Source organism: Sinohyriopsis cumingii, chromosome 6 (genome assembly GCF_028554795.1).
Source record: "Sinohyriopsis cumingii isolate HCF-2022 chromosome 6, ASM2855479v2, whole genome shotgun sequence".
Lineage (NCBI taxonomy): Eukaryota > Metazoa > Mollusca > Bivalvia > Unionida > Unionidae > Sinohyriopsis > Sinohyriopsis cumingii.
In genome coordinates this window covers 101,663,380-101,683,542 of record NC_142966.1, presented here as the reverse complement: position 1 = coordinate 101,683,542, position 20,163 = coordinate 101,663,380, and the positions used below count along the sequence as shown (strand labels likewise).

At 36.2% G+C, this 20,163-nt stretch overlaps 2 protein-coding genes across 7 annotated transcripts in view; one reads left to right on the top strand and one right to left on the bottom strand.

The window, feature by feature from the left end:
• Positions 1-2,838: 2,838 nt before the first annotated feature.
• Positions 2,839-19,462, top strand: LOC149797579 (GDP-Man:Man(3)GlcNAc(2)-PP-Dol alpha-1,2-mannosyltransferase-like). 3 transcript variants are annotated; one of them, XM_089962480.1, is made up of 5 exons: positions 2,862-2,946; positions 7,060-7,220; positions 10,074-10,316; positions 15,225-16,156; positions 19,118-19,462. In XM_089962480.1, exons 3-5 carry the CDS (start codon positions 10,087-10,089, stop codon positions 19,396-19,398), a joined length of 1,443 nt encoding a protein of 480 aa, XP_089818606.1. In that variant the 5' UTR covers positions 2,862-2,946; positions 7,060-7,220; positions 10,074-10,086; the 3' UTR covers positions 19,399-19,462. The 3 variants fall into 3 exon arrangements, with proteins under 3 accessions (XP_089818604.1, XP_089818606.1, XP_089818607.1); XM_089962478.1 differs by lacking the exon at positions 7,060-7,220 and having other exon boundaries at positions 2,839-2,946; XM_089962481.1 differs by lacking the exons at positions 2,862-2,946; positions 7,060-7,220 and having other exon boundaries at positions 10,119-10,356.
• The window catches only part of LOC149797577 (uncharacterized), a 39,191-nt gene continuing 33,124 nt past the window's right edge, over positions 14,097-20,163 (bottom strand). For all 4 annotated transcript variants that reach the window (XR_016421849.1, XM_089962483.1, XM_089962485.1 and 1 more), the window contains one exon: positions 14,097-14,288. Coding sequence is in view for 3 of the 4 variants with exons in the window: in XM_089962483.1 (XP_089818609.1) it covers positions 14,200-14,288 (89 nt within the window). In the remaining variant the exon portion in view is untranslated. The remainder of the gene's footprint in view (positions 14,289-20,163) is intronic.

Genomic DNA, 20,163 nt, shown 5'->3' with positions numbered 1-20,163 from the left:
AGTACCTCTTGAAATAACTGAAAAGTAACAGTATTAAAAATAACTTTACTGCGGTCTAGACAGTACAGTTGCTTACACAAATATCAATCAACTGCTTAAAATTAGCTTACTCAAATATCACGCATACGTGGGAGCAAATTTAAACGACAGAGAAATAAAATAAAATATGCTGAATTCAGGGACGTCATTTCAACTTTTTTCGGGCGGAGGGGTGGGGGAGCAAACTTGATGGGGGGGGGGGGGACAAAACTTGACGGGCTTGTTAATTTTTCCTATATAGGCTACAGCAATTTTACAGCACATGCAAATGTGCCCCCCCCCCCCCCCGGCCCTCCAATGACGTCCCTGGCTGAATTGAAACAGTAGTTAAACTGAACAATCTATGGACGTATTTATTACACACGCAAGTGGGAATAAGATCTTCCTACAGAAAGTTCTGTATGTGAAAGTGATAGATTAGATTGCTTAGTTTTAACGTGCTATGCCCCTCAGGCACACGCTATATCTGACATGATTACCTTGTATTGTTGTATTTTTTGTGCATTCGGAACACTTGTCTCTGACACGATTTTAACCGGGGTGGGGAAGGGGCTTGTTTCCAAATACTGAAAGGTAACCATGTTATATACGTGTTATGAAGGCTTGCTCATTTAAATCGTCCGCAAAGGTTTGCTTCTGGAAAACATTTACTACGTAAAAATGTTGTCAGATCTAGTCAACTGTGAACTGATCACAATAAATGGGATAAGTAGCGTTACAGATTATTCATTGTCCATGTTTGATGGTGGGTCTAATGTAATCCCCAGTACCTATGTGTGTGTGTGTTTGTGTGTGTGTGTGTGTGATTTGGATTTGTAACGTAGCTTTAACAATTTTTCAGTCATATCGCTACGATGTCAGCAGTGTGACTGTTTATAATGATGTCGCATGATTATCCTGACACCAGGCCGACCAGTCCTAACGCTAACATCTCAGTCCCGAGCGCCAAGCGAGGCAGCTGTAAAAACCATTTTTGTAAGTCTTCCGTATGACTCGGCCGGGGATCGAACCCACGACCTCCCGCATCCGAGGCAGACGCTCTAACCACCAGGCCAACGGATCGATCACTAATACCTGTTTGACAATCATTATTTAGTCTACCGTAAGAACGGAGTTGAATTTTGCATGGTAAATGGTGTCGATAATGTTTGTTTGTTTCAGTCGACATATATATACCTGTAAAGATTGTGCTATATAGCAAAAATAAGTGAAAACACATAGCACAGAAAGTTTGATTTTACACCAGATTGTCCGGCTATCTAGTGTTAACTGTTTTGTCTTGCCTTTTTGCTATCAGGTAGTCATTTGAAAAATGAAACTTGAATAATTAAGTACATGTTGTTTTACAACTTCTTCAGTGTCGATGCCTGATGCTGAATGTTCTGTCATCTTAAAATAAAAATAAAAATTGAAAGGCACGATGTATGTAACTGTGATAACCGATTTTAAGCGCTGCAGAGCAAACATATAATTAGTTGAAGAAAAAATTGTTTTACTCTACAGGCGTTTTTATTAGTAGTATTTATGCTATTTATTACTTAAAAAGATTTTTGTAGAGTTCAATATTATCCAGGCCCTGACGGTTTAGCTTAATTGTTATGCTTTGGTTCATTGTTTGATGCTACGGTTGAGATTAAATTTCTTTAGAATTCAACATCTTTTCAAACGAATCTTAATTAATTTGTGAATCAACAACTCTACATCTTGATCAAAGGAGCAATATATTTTAAACAACAATACGACTAACTATAAAATACATGTAATATATTTTGTTTCAGCCTTTTATTTCTTTCGCGCTTAAAACATGCCGTGGTGTTTTAGACTTCTCTTGATCTTATTTCAAACCTTCATCTTTGGGGGTTTTAAATGCCTGCAAACGTTTTCCAAGTCATGTCTCAAGTTCAGTTCTGCGAGGGTCCTTTGTCATTAGTGAGGTAACATTTTCAGGCTCTTTGCTAATCCTTGTTTTGTTTTTTTTTTCTATTTTTCTTTTACCTTTTTCGTTCACCATTCATTCGGCAAGGAAATTTGAAAAGTCATGTAAGCATGATTTGTTAAAATTCATCTCTCAGTGGATGACACGTAATTGATATGTAATTCGGTAAACAAACTAGATGGATTCTAGATTAACGTGTGTGATGAAGTTAAAAACAAATGAACTGATTTTTTTTTCCAACTAGTAGGCCTACTGAATGCAAATCTTGATTAAATTAGTAAGTCAACAAGGAGCTGTAACTAGAGACAAGACAATAAAGAATACCACCAAAAATAAAATGAAGAAAAGTAAACACAGAATATTAAAAGAGTGCAGCTGACAAAAAATACAAAAATAATTAAAGCTTCAGATAAAATAAAAATGCACAAAAAACGTTGATAATTTCATTCTCTGCGCGTCTTTCAACCTTTCTTGTCCGGATAAAAGTCTTCGACACGGTTGTATCTCTTATTTTGACCGTACTGTGATAATTTAATTTCTAACAGTATATCCGAGAAAATTGCACAGTTAAGACATGTATACCTATACACTTAACAAAGGTGTACTGGTTTTTATTTCGTCCGTGTAGTGCAAATGTACCATACAGTACTAAAAAAGTACGACTTAATTATTCTCTATTTTGTATTATAATATTCTATCTCCACAAATGTTGGAAAACAGCACTAATATTCTGTATTTAACTTTAACAAAAGATTAAATGAAAGTCGTTACATCTGATTAAACTGCAGTTTAAAGAAGATGAGAAATGAGATTATAACGGGTACCTTATTTCTGAATCTCGGATTAAATTTACTACGGCAATGTTTTGAACCGATCACCGATCGGAAGCTGTTGTCCACTGCAGATTGTAGGCATTAAAGAGTTCTTAACCAAATCATGGGCTTAACAGGATATATCTTTGAATATTTAAGGTTGTTTTGTATAAAATTTGTGTAATATTTACCATCATATGTTGTAAGGATACTTGTAGATAAGTTATGAATACCCCGAATCCGTTGAAAATGAAAGATTTTTTTGTACAGCATCACTAAGAGAACAGAGTCGCAGTCCTAGAAATGATACATTGAACATAACTTTCATTCGGCACCATGACGCCTCCTTTACCTCGAAATTTGGCCGAGATTTACTAAGTAGCACCTTTATACGCAAATCACAAGAAATGACAACGTTGTCAACGTCGTAATGGCATAGGTATTTCTAGCCCTACAAATGTACGACATAGCACGTTATTTTTGTTTTAGTGCTATGTCTTACTACCCAAATAACGTGCTTGTGTGTTCCGATTTCAGTTGACATCGGAACGAGTAGTCAAAGTTTCAGGAATATCTCACTTGGCAGCCCATATCAACAGTTCCACAAATTGATATGTAATTAATATACTTGATGTGCTGTTTTTATCCTGGTAGAATCAAAGTCTGACACTAGCAAATGGATACACATTCATGTTCTGTTGACATACATTTGAATTTGTTGAAATGCAATAGTAGTCTAGGTATGCTGAAGTAGGTTCATGTGGGGGATATGTTTCTTGAACCAAATGAAACATTGCTTACAGTTCCAATAGACATACAAAATTTTGATTAATTTCATTAAAGAATAATATTTCAACTTAATCCGATTTTGGCATTATCGGCTTTCATCACTTTCGAGCCAACTGAAATGTAGGCCAATGAAACTTGAAAACAGGTCCATTTCTTTTGTGAGAATTTGAAACTTGTAAGAGAAAAGACATCAGAGTAAGTATAGTCTGACTAAAACATTATGACTTGACTTTGTAGAAAAGCGTCATTATTTTAGTTGCCACTTGTATGAGATGTTCCTGAAAATTTGATTTTTGTTACAATGTTAGTTGACATCAAAACACGCTACACAGCGCCATTAGTTAGGCAGTAAGACCCTGATGCCCAAAACATAAATATCAGCAGTGAGGTCTTACATGTAGGACTAAGATATTTCCTCCAGTGTTCTAAGGAAAAAGCACCATAACAGACTCAGATTTATGGGCTTTCTCACATCATGTGGTTTTGCCTGATATTACTTGCATATATTGCAACAATTATGAATATTTATTTTCGCATGTTTATTTTTAAGGTAATTTCTGCGAATATGAAATAACTTGATGCTTGCAAATAACTCCATCCTGTGGCTTATCTTTCAAATAGTAGCATAGTTGAAAAGAATATTAATAAAACTTTTTGTCATTTTTTTATGCACTCTATACAATTGAAAAGACTGAGACGTCACTGCTGGTACCAGTATCAGCTGCCGAGGATGTGAAAACAGTGTCATCATTACTTTTATTACTTTTATTTTGTGCATTTCTTACTGCCACTAAATACTTAGCAGCTTATATCCATCCTTTCTCACTCAAAATGACTGTCCAAACATCTAAAATGGACACACACACACACACACACACACATATATATATATATATACACACACACTGATAACAGCTACACGGTCATTTCATTTATATCAGACAAGCGGTCATTATCACCTTCATGGACCTAAGTGTTTGGTGTCATTAAGCAGGGATCACAGTGGCTGAAATGTCGCAAATTGGGATTGTTTTCCTTATTGGCAACAAACAGTAATATCTGTCAAGTTTTTGGACATCAACTTTTTGGGCTGTTAAAAATTGTGAATACAGTCTTGTGTTTGGAGTGGAGAAATTTGAAGGCACCATGACAGGAATCCACAAACTTGGATATAAAATTGCACAGGAATCGATTGTTACATAAAGAAATCCTTTGTTCATATTGACAAACCACCCTAACATGGCATTGTTATATCATAATCTGCTTATGCTGAGGTCTGACCTTAGTACTGCAGTGTTTTATCTACAAATGGCTTCATGTAAGTCATTTGACTCATCAAGGCAAAAAAAACCTGAGTCAAAATCCAAACCTATGAGTCCAATTCAAGCCAATGATCAGTCGTCAGTAGTTTTTAAACATTAATTATATTGTTTAAATATACAACAAAAATATTAGTTATATAATGTGACTAAAGCCAATAAGGCAATTCCCTTGTCAGAAGCTTTTGAACATTCTGCATTTGTTAAAATTCTTGTTGATGGTTTCATGTCATCAGAAATAATCTGAGCATATATGACAAGGCATTTATTGTTGGATATGTCAGTGATTTCATCTGCCATTGCCGTCACAAATGACAAATTTTGCAGGTCATGTATAAGACTATCCTCAACAACGTTTGACAGGCTCTCCAGTACCTCTGAACAGGTAGTAGCCGAGTCATAGTGAACGGCGGAATTCTTCAAAAATTGTCAATGGCATCAATTTCTTCAGCTGTTTTGTATTTAATTAGGAAGAGATTTGTATTTTAAAAAAGGGATGTCTTCTACACTCAGCCAGTGTACACACATAAGTAGCACTTTCACTGATAGTTCTTGTTTGTAAAACTGTATTAAAATCTGCCTGGTGTTGTGGACCTTCAGTCAGAAGTCTGTGATCTGGTAACCCAGCATGCCTTGTCAGTGTACTGTTCTGAAAGTTATTGTTTTTTGAACATTTGGTTTTGGAGGTTTTTTTTAGCCACAGTACATATATGGCAAAACATAAAGGAGTCTTCAGTGTCACATTCTTCACTCGACATAACTTCTTTTTGGAAACATAGCCAGCTGTATGTTTTCAACTATTGCTGCACAAAATTATGTTTTATCTTACGAGTAACTGGTACCTCATCTTTAGATGATGAAGGCTCCACAAGTTAAATAACAATACTATTATCGACAGTCAGTTGTAAAAATGCGGTCCAAATGATAATTTCATTTATTTCAGATCTATTTCAATTTGTTTGCCTTGGATGCCATTTTCTGTTGAACACTGACAGTATCTTGGAACAACGCAAGGCATACAATTGAACAAATGGAAATTGTTGCTTTGTTGTGTGACAAGGATGCACATAAAATAATAGTTTCTCATGAGAATCACTTTAAAGACACTTGTTTATTTTCCACCTCTTGCTTGTGTGTGGTGATTATACGGTTCTAACATCCTGTTGCTACAAATGATATGACAGTTACAGGTCACATAAGGTCAGCTCCAGGCTCCACACTCACTTGTAACCCTATGTATTATAATAACATTAGCATAAGAAACTAATGTGCGGATGTTTTCCCTGTTTGGGAGAGTTGTAATCTAGCCAGTAATGTAGCTAGAGCAAACGTCTATTTTGTGTTAAGCAGCAAAACATTGGGGTGCATCAAGTTTATGTACTGGCAATGATTTTTAGACCAAACCTTTGTTTTGTGTTAAGCAGCAAAGAGCAGAGCATAACATTGGGGTGCGTCAATTTACGTACCGTCGATGACTTTTGTGCATCAAATCCGAAAAGTCGGCGTATTTGACATGTGACACATGGGTATATAAAACACTGGTACTGTATGCCATAATATAACTAAAATATTTGTGCTCCCTGACTAGCAACAGTCAACCACCACAGAAGGTGGGAATGGGAATGACTACAGTCAAAAAGACATGGCAATCTTTTATTTTTTTTAAAAATGTACCAGAAAAATGTTTTGCTGAAGCTTCAAAGAAAACATTACTTTGAATCACTGATAATTCTGTATATATACTAAGCAATTTAAAAAAAAATACTGTCTCAATGTTCTACAATTATTTGATGTTGCTGCAGCAATAACAAATGGGCATTTGTTTGGTCCTTCAGAGAGGGCCTTTAGTGGCGCCTTCAACACATGTACCTACATCAAAACAAGCCATAGACTTTTGGTCAAAGGAAGTCCGCAAAAAACTTAAAGCCTTTTTTAATTTTTCATAGTGATTAGAATATATTTATTGTGCCGTGAAAGTTTCCTGTTTGCAACAAAAAAGTTCATACTTATGATCGCTACCATTGGCAGTGTCAGACCCAAATTATTGTTCCAATATTTTGAAACAATAAATATCTGTCAAATTAAATGAAGGTTGGATGTTTCGCAAGAATGTTTGCTAAACTTTTTAATTTTTGCTCACATTTTTTCATTTCCCTATGAACAGCCTCATCCCCTTGGTAGCCTCAGCATCACGGAAGTTGTCTCTGGCTGACCAAAATCAAGGGGGTCTTGAGTGGCCGAGTGGTCTAAAGCGCTCGCTATTACGGATCACTGCCATCTCACCTCTGTCTGCGTGGGTTCAAGTCTCGAGTTCGGCCAATGTGGGCATGTGAGAAAGCTTGCCAGTATCTTCTCTTGGGTCGGTGGTTCTTTCCCAGGTTTTCCCAGGTTTTTCCTCCACCATTTATACTGGCCGCCATGTATAGCCTATCTTGTGCTGAAAAATGGTGTTAAACCCTACAACAAAAACAACAGCCAAAATCAAGGCCAATTTAAGTACATGTACACGTAGCATATAAACAACTATACAGCCACGTGCTAATAGGATAATGAATATCAGTGTGAATTGTTTTGTTTCTGAAATGTGTTTGTTGACAATGGAATATAGATGAAAGGAGGACTACCATTTTTTATACATACTTGTTAGTTGTATTTTCATATTATCTAATGCTCAAATTCATGGATTTTTCTTATACATGTACATTATTTAGCACATTGTGGAGTGTACTACACAAATGAAAGTTGTCAGTATACAAGTGTATTTCAGACTAGTTGTCTTCATTTAATCAAAATTTCCATATATATTTTTCCTCTGTAAATCCTAGTCACTGATGACAGGTCACCTAAATATTTCACTTGTGTATGAAATTTCAATTATTTTCAGCCCCCCCCCCCCCATTTAAACATCCACTTATGTCAACATTATTACTTTGGTCCCAAGGGTGTTGAGATAAACGGATAGTACTTGATTATGAAAATGGCGACAGTTTTTTAAAATGGTGACAAAATATTGAGGTTGGTGATTTTTTTGGGTGACAACTTTTTTAAAGCCAACACCAGCCCCGATTAAGTCCAACTTTACTTTCTTAAGTTTCTCTCAGAGGTCAGTCAAAACACGTTATTCTCGATAATTGAGAATCTTGGCATATGGGGTGTCATAATTATGCACTAAGATATCTTTAAGGATTTGCTTAATAATTGGCATACAGAGCTCTGTCATGGAAACAATTTAGATGATTATTTTTGAGCTAACTTTGAAGTCAACCCTCTTGCAGTGTAGGTGAAAACATTTAACTTATATTTTATGTAAGAGTCTTCAATTTAATGACTTAATGTTGAAATCCAGATTTAAATTTGCCATTTCTTTTTTCTAGAAGTTGTATACAGTGCCTTTTCTTCCCAAAGTTAACAATCAGATACAATTGCTTATAGTTCTTTGAAATTTTTAAAAAAGTACAGAGTCCATAACTACATCAAATGGGGTAGTCACCAGTAACAAACCATGCTGGTGAATGATGTCACATACAACCAGCACAACCCAGACTTGGTTATGCATTCTTAGCATTTGGAGATTTATATATTTTACACTTCACTATCCATCCCCACATACAGACTGTATCATTGTGAGGGCTGCAACTAGAGAACCTGCAGAGAAACACCTTGCCATTAGAAGAAATACAGACCTTGAAGAAGTATTAACCTGTGTGCTGTGTCCTGAGCTTGAGCAGGTGGACATTGGTCTGTTGCCTGATGCATCACATGCATCACTGAGTTAGAAATTCAACACTTTTTTCATATGGTAGAGACTCTACACTTCACTCACTTGGTCAGACACTTTGTCATTAAGGTACCAATTTGTGTTCATTTTCAGTCCAGTACCAGTTCTGCAGCTATTTTTACTGTTGTAGTAATACCATTTATGCAGGTTACTATTGCTGGGAAGCTTTGCTGTTTTGAATTTGCAAGCTAGCCATAGGAACTGCTCCAGTGGCCAAGTGGTTAAAGTGACCGCCTCGGAAGCAGGAGGTCGTGGGTTTGATCCCCGGCCGAGTCATACCAAAGACTTACAAAAATGGTACTAACAGCTGTCTCGCTCGGCGCTCAGCATTAAGAGGCTTGTGTTAGGACTGGTCGGCCTGGTGTCAGGATAATGTGACTGGGTGAGACATCATGCTAAATGTCTGCGGCATGATGCCTCAGTGCTAGACATCACTATAAACTGCCACACTGCAGACATCGTAGCGATATGACTGAAAAATTGTTAAAGCTACGTTAAAAATCCTAATCACACACACACATGCTAGCCATAGGGTCAGGAGAGTCATGGACCACCAGTGCTAAAGTTCTTTACTTGATAAAATTTTCAGTACAGGGTAAACCAATTTAAAGCTGGATAAATGCTTCACAGAACTGTTTTATGCATGTCTTTGATAGGACAATAATCACTGTTGTAAAATGTTGTTAGGAATGTGTGACAAAATGGTTAACTTCATTAGGCAAAATTTAAGGTAATCAAATGGAGAATTTCTTGCATAATTATCCTTGGTAAATCTTGCAGTGCCATACAGACTTGCAGTTAATGTCCACATGGTTACACAAGGACATAGTATTTTGATTTATTTGTCCCAACTCAAATACTGAAGGTAGTGTTCAGAAACTACTGCATTTATTCTTATAGAATCTGCCCCTTTAATAAATGCCCCCCCCCCCATTTCCCCACAAAAAGAATTCCTATATAGTTGAAGCTTATTGATTGATATATATATATATATATATATATATATATATATATATATATATATATATATATATACATATATATATATATATATATATATATATATATATATATATATATATATATATATATATATATATATATCCATTATTGTGTGTCAGAATAATTAAAACAGTACATGAGTAATCTAACAACAGTTTGAAAATCCAAACAGCATAATTTATGAACATTTTCAGTCAAAAAGCGATATATGGTATTCAGTGCCCCCCCCCCCCTTGGAAATTGCACCCCCCCTCCCCCGGTGTGTGTTAGAATAACATTGGTATTTATTCTGTACCAACTTATATAATCATGTCAAATTTCTCATTTTCCTCATTGTTCATGTTTTTTGTAGGTGGAAAACCCAAATAAAATGTTTTGTCTTTTTCTTCCCTTTTCAGTTTCTTATCCCAGATGGTAACAAGTCTAATTCTAGTATGCATTGGCTTCATACTGCTGTTCACCATCGCTGTTCTTCTTTTACGGTACTGGGTGCACAGACGGTCCAAGCATTTACTGCCTCATCTGAAGATGAGCCAGAAAGGGGATACAATAGTGACTGTTGGATTTTTCCATCCCTATTGCAATGCAGGTGGTGGAGGAGAAAGAGTGCTATGGGTGGCCATCAAGGCTTTACAGCAAAGGTAAAACCTGTGAGGACACCTACATTGAACAGAGCAACACGTGAGTGATCTTTAAGGGCAAGTGCCTTAGATCACTCAGACACCTACAGCCCCAACTTTAGAAGATGATATATGCGACTTTATTTGGATATTTCCCTTTTTCATTTATTTTAATCAAATACAGCATTCCCCATTTAAAATGCAGTATATTTTACCAGTTTGACATGAAAATTCCCAATACAGTTCATTAACAGGAGACATTGAACAAAGACTGATTTTTAAATGCATGTGAATTAAATCAGAGATTTAAAATAGTCTAAATGTATGAGATAAACAAACCTTCAGTGGTACATTGGACTCAGTATTTTGGGTAGGTTAAAGCTTCCTCTCATCCAGATATGACCAACTGATGGACAGATAGGGACACATAGAGATCAAATGTTGTCATGGTAAAATAAGTTAGCAACTGGTGATTCTCTTGTTCAGCAAAATAAATAGTGCTTCTATTGAAAATTTACAAAAGTATTTTAAACATTCAGTCTTGTAAAACTACTGCATAACCAAAGCCTAAGAAGGTTGTTGTTGTCCTGGCTTTAACACCATTTCTCAGTGTGAGATAAGCAATACATGGCAGTCAGGATAATTGGTGGAGAAAGAATCTGGGAAATTCCTGGAAAGAACCACTGGCTCATGGGAAGATTTCTCACATACTAAATCTGGCCAATCCTGAGACTTGAATCCATGCAGACAGAGGTGAGATGGCAGTGATCAGTATTATTAAGTGCTTTAGACCACTCAGACACCCATGGCCCCCACCTTAAAAGATAACTGTCAGAATAGAAAACTTCATAAAAGTAGTTGACAAATACTCATCAAAGGCAAATCTCTCAAAACTTATTTGTGAATACAGCATTTGATTGGGGGTGGGGGGGGCTTTTGAAAATACTTGGGATTTCAATAGTGCTAATACAGGTAACTGATTTACCATTCATAGCCATTATTCTATTCATATGTCAAGTATTTGTTACCATGTCATCATGAAACGTTTGGGTTGAATGTCAAACAAATCAGTAAACAATTGCAACCCATTTGACTTGTGTCTAGAATGGACCTACCTTCTGGGTTTAAGCTATGTTATTCATCTGTTATTTACAAAAAAAGAAAAATGCTTCAGGTCGATTTCTTTTGAAGAGTTAAGGATCCATTCATTTCCACTGAAGCAGTTATTGTTGTTTTTGCATAATTATTCAAGTCATTGAAAATTAAGAATGTATTGGAGAATTATTTGATGGGGTATATTCTCATCACTATTTTTACCACGGCATTGAAACATACGTAGCCTTTCTAAGCCTTGTGACATTATCACAGAACATCTCAATTTGACTATGAACTCATCTACTCCACTCAAATCTTTATATTGCTGTTAACAGTTTATGACTTGAAGATTCGTGGTGTTTTGAGAACTAGATATTAGCTAACCAAATATTTGAAACACCAGGTTGTTTCTGGTTTATGTGATTCATCAGATTAGCTGCATGCTAAAGAGATAAACCTTTAATCCTAATCCATTATATTTCATAGTGATCAACAAAAAAATGGAATCAACAAAATCAGAATTATGCCACTTGCTGTTCTGGGAACACATTTGAAGATGTTCACATACAGCACTGTATGCTTTGTCCATGGCCACTATCGGTTGTTAGCTTCACCAATAGTCACTAAGTGGCACTGCATATTGCAGCAGACATCTCAGAGGGGGCCCCAAGTGGTCTAAAGCGCTCTCACCTCTGTCTGCGTAGGTTTGAGTCTCGGGCTCGGCCAATGTGGATATGTGAGAAAGCTTGATGGTAGCTTCTGGTGGGTCGGTGGTTCTTTCTGGGGATTTCCTGGGTTCTTCCTCCACCATTAATACTGGTTGTCATGTATAGCCTATCTTGTGCTGAAAAATGGCGTTAAACCCTATAACAACAAGAATGACATCTCAGAGTTTGAGGTGAATTTAAAAGTGGTCACATATACCTATTTCTGATTCAAATATTCATAAAAAAATATTCATTCATTATTTATTTCAGCACTAGATTTCACATTTTTTGTTACAGTGAAAATTGTAATATTTGATGGCAATAGCTTGTAACTATTGAATTTGCAACAGTTGTAAAGTATTCTACTTGTTTCTGCTTTAAACATAATTATGAGATATAAAACCATGCAAGATTCACTATTTTGAGCAGAATATCAATGGTTCAGTTGGGGAAAGGGGGTGGGTGTTGGGTCATGGCACATCAAAGTCAGCTTCCATTTCCTAGCTTGCTGAAGGAAAATTTCACAAACAAGTCAACCATTTTACCTGAATCACCCCTTGCATGACTCTTGATGGGAGCACAAGCTGTTTGTATTTTCTTTATCTGAGAAATGCCAAGTTAAATTGAATTATGTACCAATTCCCAAATCTATGTGACCAGGCCTCACTTAAATGGACCTAGGAAAGTCGCATGTTTATAAGAATTGTCTTATCACGGTCATGACTCGTGTCACATTTGAGCTGTTTTATAACATAGCCTTTGTCAGACATCAGATTACATTATTTGGCTGACTTATATACCTGTTAATACTTTGACATCCAACGTCAACTTTTGACTAATACATCCACTACTCCAGTGAGAAAATATTGCAATGCTTCCACCGTCAGTGCCTCTCTCCATAAACCAAAATAACCTCCTTAACAAAATTAAATTATTTTAACTTATTCCACTTTCGTCACTGCTTACTTATTGTATGATAAATAAATGTATATACTTTTTGAAATTCTTAATTTTATTGTTGGCAAAAAGTCCATTTGTTGCAAAGAAAATAACACTGTTCCAGAAAAGATCCCTTCCTTCTGCACTCCTATCATTAAAGATAGCCCACATGCCCTCACATTTGTGAGAAATTCCTAGCTGGTACACCGCATTCATCACAGTAGAGTGGTTCTAATGGAGGAGGGAAGTATGAGAACTAATGTGTTTAATGGTAATTTTGATCTTTAGAACAAAATATTCATCTCCAGACCACAACAACAAAACTTTCCAAGATTAGGTCTTTGAATTTCCTATGTATGTTGCTTTTTACAGTGACCATGGTGTGGAAGTTATGAAATTATTATGGCTTATGTCCTCCTGCGTTTGGGGCTTGGCAATATTTTTTGTGTTTTTGTTAACAGATACTGCTTTGAGGCCAATAAGACAAGGGAGGTAACCCATGTCATCCTCTGATATGTACAACGTTAAATTGAAACTTAAGGCATGTTCTTATAATCATTATTATGACATTTATTTCATAGATAACAAGAGTACACAGTTTTTAAAATTGATGGCATATGAGATATGTGAAGCACCTACTGATTTTGGGGTCAAAAGATCAAAGGTCATGATCACAGTGAATTTAAGAAGAGCAATAGTTGTTACGTGATGTTTGCAGTTCTGTATCATTGACATTGACCAAACTTTATGAGTAACTTGCATTTAGACCAAAATGACACTTTTTTATTCAGATCAAAAGGCCAAAGGTCAAAGTCACAGGGACTGAAAGAAGGAAAGACAATTTTACCAAAAACTAAGTTCTTTACCACATGCCTTTACTAAATTTTGTAGATGACTTGCATTTGAGAAAAGGTAGACATCTATTGATTTGGAAATTCAAAAGCCCATTTGAGACACTACAAAGGAAAATGGTTGCTGGAAAATAACTATTGATTTCTGTTTCAAAAGGTAAAGTATCCAATCAACGAGAAAGAGTTGAGAATAAAAACAAAACATAATAATATAATAATACAATTTATTACATGGCAGACATCAAATGTACAGTTTACAGATACAAGCCAATATGTGTTTAAAGAGTTTTCCATCTTTCAGTCCCTGTGACCTTATGGGCTCAAAATAAATAGGTTTCTTCCATGCCCCAAATGCAGGCTCCTTGCAGAGTTTGGCACTAGTAGATGGTGAGGAACCTGAACTGTTTGTAAAAGACAGAACTGACTTACTGATGGATAGACAATGTAAAATTGCAGATGCCTAAAACTGATTGAAAACAAATAGGTTGTTGGAACAAGGGCTAACTTATTTCTGATCTGCTTAAAGACTGTATCTGATATCTATAGCTTTTAGGGGTTATGTATTTAGTTTCTAGGGTCACAAATTAAGCAGCTCCAAAAAGGCAATTAACATTAGTCTTGGGAATTTAAGTGCAAAATTATCAAAACAGGAACATTGGCTATGTGACTCTCTCAGATCAGTTAGTGTAAAATAACTAAACCATCCTACAGTTTTTCTGTTAATAATTTTTATAAAAAGAAAGGAATCAACTTTTTAGTTTGTTTTGACATTTGCTCATTCATGAAGAAACTAAAAACATTTGAACAGTACAGTATTTGAAAGAGCAGAATGTATACTGTAACATTTTCAGCAATGAATAGTCATTATTTTTTAAGTGACACAATTTTAATAGTTTTTATAATAATTCAAATGCATCATTTGTACTGTTTTTTCTTAAACTGAATCCTTTCATATTTTTGTGTGATTTCCAATATCATTTTTTGCAAATAATGACTTAGGAGAGGCACACATTTGGCAAATACCACTGTTTTCGTTGTCCAACTTAACTGAATATCATATCTGCTCAACTGCAAGTCAGGTCCAATGGCAGACTGCATAGACCAAGATCTGATTTTGCATAATGCACAAGCAGAACAGGGTCTATGCAGTTTGTTAATAGTAATCAATAAAATAAACAACATAGACCCTGATATGCCAGAACATTATGTGACAACAGGTCAGGGTCCAAGTTTGCAGTAGGATCCAACTTCTAAGCAAGTACATGTATATATGGCAATTTGATCAAAATGATGTCATTTGTTCACTTCTGATTGTGCTGTATCTATCTTTCTTTCAGATATCCATATGTCAAATGTGTAGTATACACTGGAGACACTTACACCTCTGACCAAAACATTTTGGAGAAGGCCAGGCAAAGGTTTAACATTGTTCTCCCTAAACCAGTGGAATTTGTTTTCCTGAAACGGAGACCATGGGTAGAGGCTAAGAAGTATCCAATATTCACACTGCTTGGACAGAGTCTTGGTTCTATCATTCTTGGATTTGAAGCATTGTTGTCATATGTTCCTGATATTTACATAGACAGTATGGGTTATGCCTTCACAATCCCACTCTTTAGATATTTTGGTGGTTGTAAGGTAGGCTGCTATGTCCATTATCCTACTATTAGTACAGACATGTTGGAAAGAGTCTTGCAAAGGGAGGCAACCTTTAACAATGCTTCCTTTGTCTCCCGAAGTGCATTATTTACCAATATTAAACTAATCTACTACAGACTTTTTGCAGCTTTGTATGGTTTAGCTGGGAAAAGAAGCGATTTTATCATGGTCAATTCTACCTGGACCTTTGGTCATATTAAATCTCTATGGCAGGCAGGTGACCGAACTGTTATTGTTTATCCACCATGTGATGTGACTGAGTTCATAAAAATTCCTCTAAATCGTACATCAGAAAACGAATTGCAGAACATAATATCTATTGCCCAGTTTAGACCAGAGAAAGACCATCAGCTACAAATTAAGTCATTTTATGAATTCTTGATGAAACATACTCCTTTAGAAAGAATGCGGTATCATCTACTCCTGGTGGGAAGTTGTCGAGATCAGAATGACCTAAATAGGGTGGATCTGTTACAAGCGCTTTGTGTGGAACTGAAGATAAAAGACTATGTAGATTTTAAACTGAATGTCAGCTTTCAGGAACTAATGGACCTGATGGCATCCTCAGTAATTGGACTTCACACCATGCTGGATGAACATTTTGGAATAGGTAGGAATGGATATAATATTTTATTGCACTTAGTCATTAAATTCTCAACATGTATCTAATATAAAAGACTTCAGAAAATGGGTAATTTTAACAATAAAATCTCACATCGACCGCTCAGGTGGCCTAGTGGTGAGAGCGTCTGCCTCAGATGCAGGAGGTTGTGGGATCAAACCTGCAGAGTCATCCCAAAGACTTATAAAGATGGTACTAACAGCTGCCTTGCTAGATGCTCAGCATTAAGAGGTTAGTATTAGGACTGGTTGGCCTGGCATCAGGATAATGTGACTGGGTGGGACATGATACTACATGTCAGCGGCATGATGCCTTAGTGCTAGATATCACTATAAACTGCCACACTGCAGACATCAAAGCGATATGACTACAAAATTGTTAAAGCTGTGTTAAAAATCCAAATCACACACATGCTCACAAAATCTCATGTAGGTAACTTCTTTGTAAAGTCATGAAATAGTTTTTACTAAAGTACTGGTATGTATTTGTTCTTATTAAACTTCTGGTATGTTGAGAAATCTACACTGAAGCAGTCTTCATTTTTTCAAGGCTCTGTTAGTGTAAATTGATTGATTCTGTGACACACCTGCTAGTCCTGGTCACCTTTGGGGCCTAAGTTAGAGTAATAGAGAATGTGTTTGTTTGCTTTTTTTAGTTTGAAAGTTTTTCATTTGATTATATTTCCTAAACCCCTTGATAGATTCTTATTATACTTGTCATGAATCATTATAAAGCTAAGGCAGTTCTTTCTGCTATATGATTTCCCCAATTAACCTAATGGTTATGGAATAAATTAATGAAAATTGTTGTTCAGGTACTGAAGAAGAAGCAGATTATTCTTTGATATGCTTATTCCACCCTGTTGAATTTAGAGTTCCGGTCACATAGAAAACTTGAAATAAGGTTTTGCTTCAATTTTTTTTATTTGCTTTTATTCCTAAACACGATAATGGATTTTGTTTTTAAAAAAACCTGAAATGAATCATTAAAAAGCTAAGCAATTTCTTCTGCAACAGACTGATTTGCTCCTTTGACATTGGGTCAAGGTCAGTCATAAAAGTTTTGGTTAAAGATTTTCATACATTGATGTTTCCAAAATCTCTTGTTGGATTCTGTTCTTCCCTTTGACCTTGGGATCTAGGTAATAGTTAATGAAAATCTGCATGAAAAGTTTGTCTTTAGGTTTTTCAAATTTCTTTTATGTCCTTAACCCCTTTTTTAACAATAATCAGTTTTATCATCCTTAGGATGAACCATTCTGAAGGAAAGGCAATTCATTCGGCAACACACTTGCTCAACCTTTTTAAATTTGGTTCAAGGTCGGATATTTTAAAGAATTATTTTGATTTCGGAATTAATGTGCAGGTCCTAGCCATTGTTAGCTCTACTGGAGATAGACCAGAAGAGCTGATGGGATGGTTTGTTTTCCGTTGTTTCTCTTCCATCCATTAGCAAAAGTTTGTTATCGCTACTCTACCTAAACTATCTGCCATGAAACTTAACACACATTCATCCCATTGTCTTGTTAATCCTAAATGAAAATGGTGCTGCTCAGACATCCAGTATGGCTTCCACAGCAGCCAGCTTTAATGTGTTGCTGTTACTACTACTCCTGAATGGATGATCATATCAACATATGGTTTTCACAGAAGGACTTTTAAACAATGTCTAGTTGGTCCTGAATGAAAATGGTGCTGATCTGACATCTAATATGGTGACCATGACACACATCTTCAAATTTTGTTGTTGTTTTTTTTTTCTCCCTCCTAAATGGAAAGTTTATACCACAAGACTTTTTAAGATTTCTTGTTGGCTGTAAATAAAAATGGTTCCACTTGCAGTATGGTGGTCACCTTGAAAATCTTGTTATCACAACTCCTTCTGAAAGGATGGTAATTATTAAGATGACTGACAGATTTATTACAGTCAGTCCTAAAGACAATGGCGCTGGTCTGACATTTAGTATGGCCTCCATTGCAGCTATGTTGAAAATATTGTTATCACTGTTCATTCTGAAGGAAGAGTTATATTCACCAGAAGACTTCTCGTGATGTCTAGATGGTCCTAACAACATGTCAAAACATGCATTATTGTGCTAATTATAGTGGTCACTTGTGTATATTGAATCTTAATTTGTTACTATAGCTTAGACAGACACCCTCTTTGTTTATTATTTGCACAGTTTGTTACATACATAGTATGGAATGATAGTGTTTTAGTGAAAAACTTTGGCTTTGTGCTTATCTGATGCCTTCTCATCAGTCCATACCACATCACCAGCAGGTCATAGATGAATGTACTCAACTTAAGACCACAATTACCTCTTCTCACATAGTTCTCATAAGATTATAATAGGGAGATATGGTTGAGGAGTTCTGAGCAACATCATGATGCAATGATGTCATTAATTATATCTCAACAAACTAACTGTATATTTTTTCCTACTAACTAGTTATGGTCTCATACCTAGTTACCGGGGCCCAGAGTGGCTGGGTGGTCTAAAGTGCTCTCCGTTATGGATCACTGCCATCTCACCTCTGTCTGCATGGGTTCGAGTCTCGGATTCGGCTAATGTGGGTATGTCAGAAAGCGTCCAGTAGCTTCTCGTGGGTCAGTGGTTCTTTTTTGGGTTTTCCCGGGTTCTTCCTCCACCATTAATACTGGCCGCCATGTATAGCCTATTGTGTGCTAAAAAATGGCGTTAAACCCTACAACAACAGCAACAACAATATACCTAGTTACCATGTGCCCTGATTTGACCAATGAAAATGCATGGAACTTGTCGAAGGTTTGTAATAGGTACTTGCAGAGGGATGGAGAACATCATCAGAAACCATAAGGTAAATACTTTGTTGTAACAAGCTGTTTAGGTTTAAGTAAATTCATTTTGTTTAGAAATGCCATTATTATCTGGCTGTTAGACTTTACATTTTTTTAATTTGATTTCAGGTGTTGTGGAGCTGATGGCATCAGGAACGGTAGTCCTTGCTCACAATTCTGGGGGACCCATGCTGGATATAGTCACTCCCTACAATGGGCACAAGACCGGTTTCCTTGCCAATGATGTTAGATCATATGCTGATGCTATGGAAACCATATTTAAATTATCAGATGAAGAAAAATTGAAGATTAGGACTAATGCAAGACAATCAGTGACTAGATTTTCTGAAAGTGAATTTGAACATGGATTTCTAGCTGTGATAGATCCCGCTGTTAAAACTGTGTCATGATCTCAATTTAATTTTTTCCAGGAACAGTGAGAGTTTTAAAGTATTAACTAAAGTTTAAGCTGAACATTTGTTCTTGTTTTATTCTCTCCTCCCCTATGAATTTAGCTGGTGGTGATCTGTATTATTCTGTCCTTCTTCACATCTTTATGCCACAAAATCTTTTGGTCCACATCCATTATTGCACTTTCAGATTGATTCAGTTTCATGCTCCTAAATGTGCACAATTTCACCTTTTTTACATGCACATGTACCATATATACCTGCCTGTAAGTCAGACCTGCATTATGATCAATAAACAGAACAAGCAACGTAGACCATGATCTCCTTGCACGTTATATGACAGCAGTTGGATCTGACTTAGAGACTAGTATATACGGTACATTGTTAACAACACACTTTGCCAATGTTAACAAGGTAACCTTTTTGAAAAATGGTGGCAGTCAAGGAAGATGTCCATTTGAATTACTTCTTTAACCTTGCAATACTATTCAGATCTGTGTCACAGAGAGCTGGAGACATCTCCATTTCTGATTGTGTTGTTGTTGTTGTTGTAGGTTTTAATGCCATTTTTCAGCACACAATAGGCTATACATGGCGGCCAGTATTATTGGTGGAGGAAGAACCCAGGAAAACCCCGGAAAGAACCACTGACCCACGAGAAGCTACTGGCAAGCTTTCTCACATACCCACATTGGCTGAATCCAAGACTCGAACTTCTGATTGTGTAATGCAACACATTGAATCGGTCCTGCTGTGAACAAAATA

Bases quoted from the DNA above. Each gene is read 5' to 3' on its own strand.
- LOC149797579 (XM_089962478.1), top strand. From the start codon at position 2,912: ATGGGCTTAACAGGATATATCTTTGAATATTTAAG. The intron at 2,947-10,073 runs GTTGTTTTGTAT...TTCCCTTTTCAG, and splicing joins TATATCTTTGAATATTTAAG to TTTCTTATCCCAGATGGTAA. The intron at 16,157-19,117 runs GTAGGAATGGAT...ATTTGATTTCAG, and splicing joins GGATGAACATTTTGGAATAG to GTGTTGTGGAGCTGATGGCA.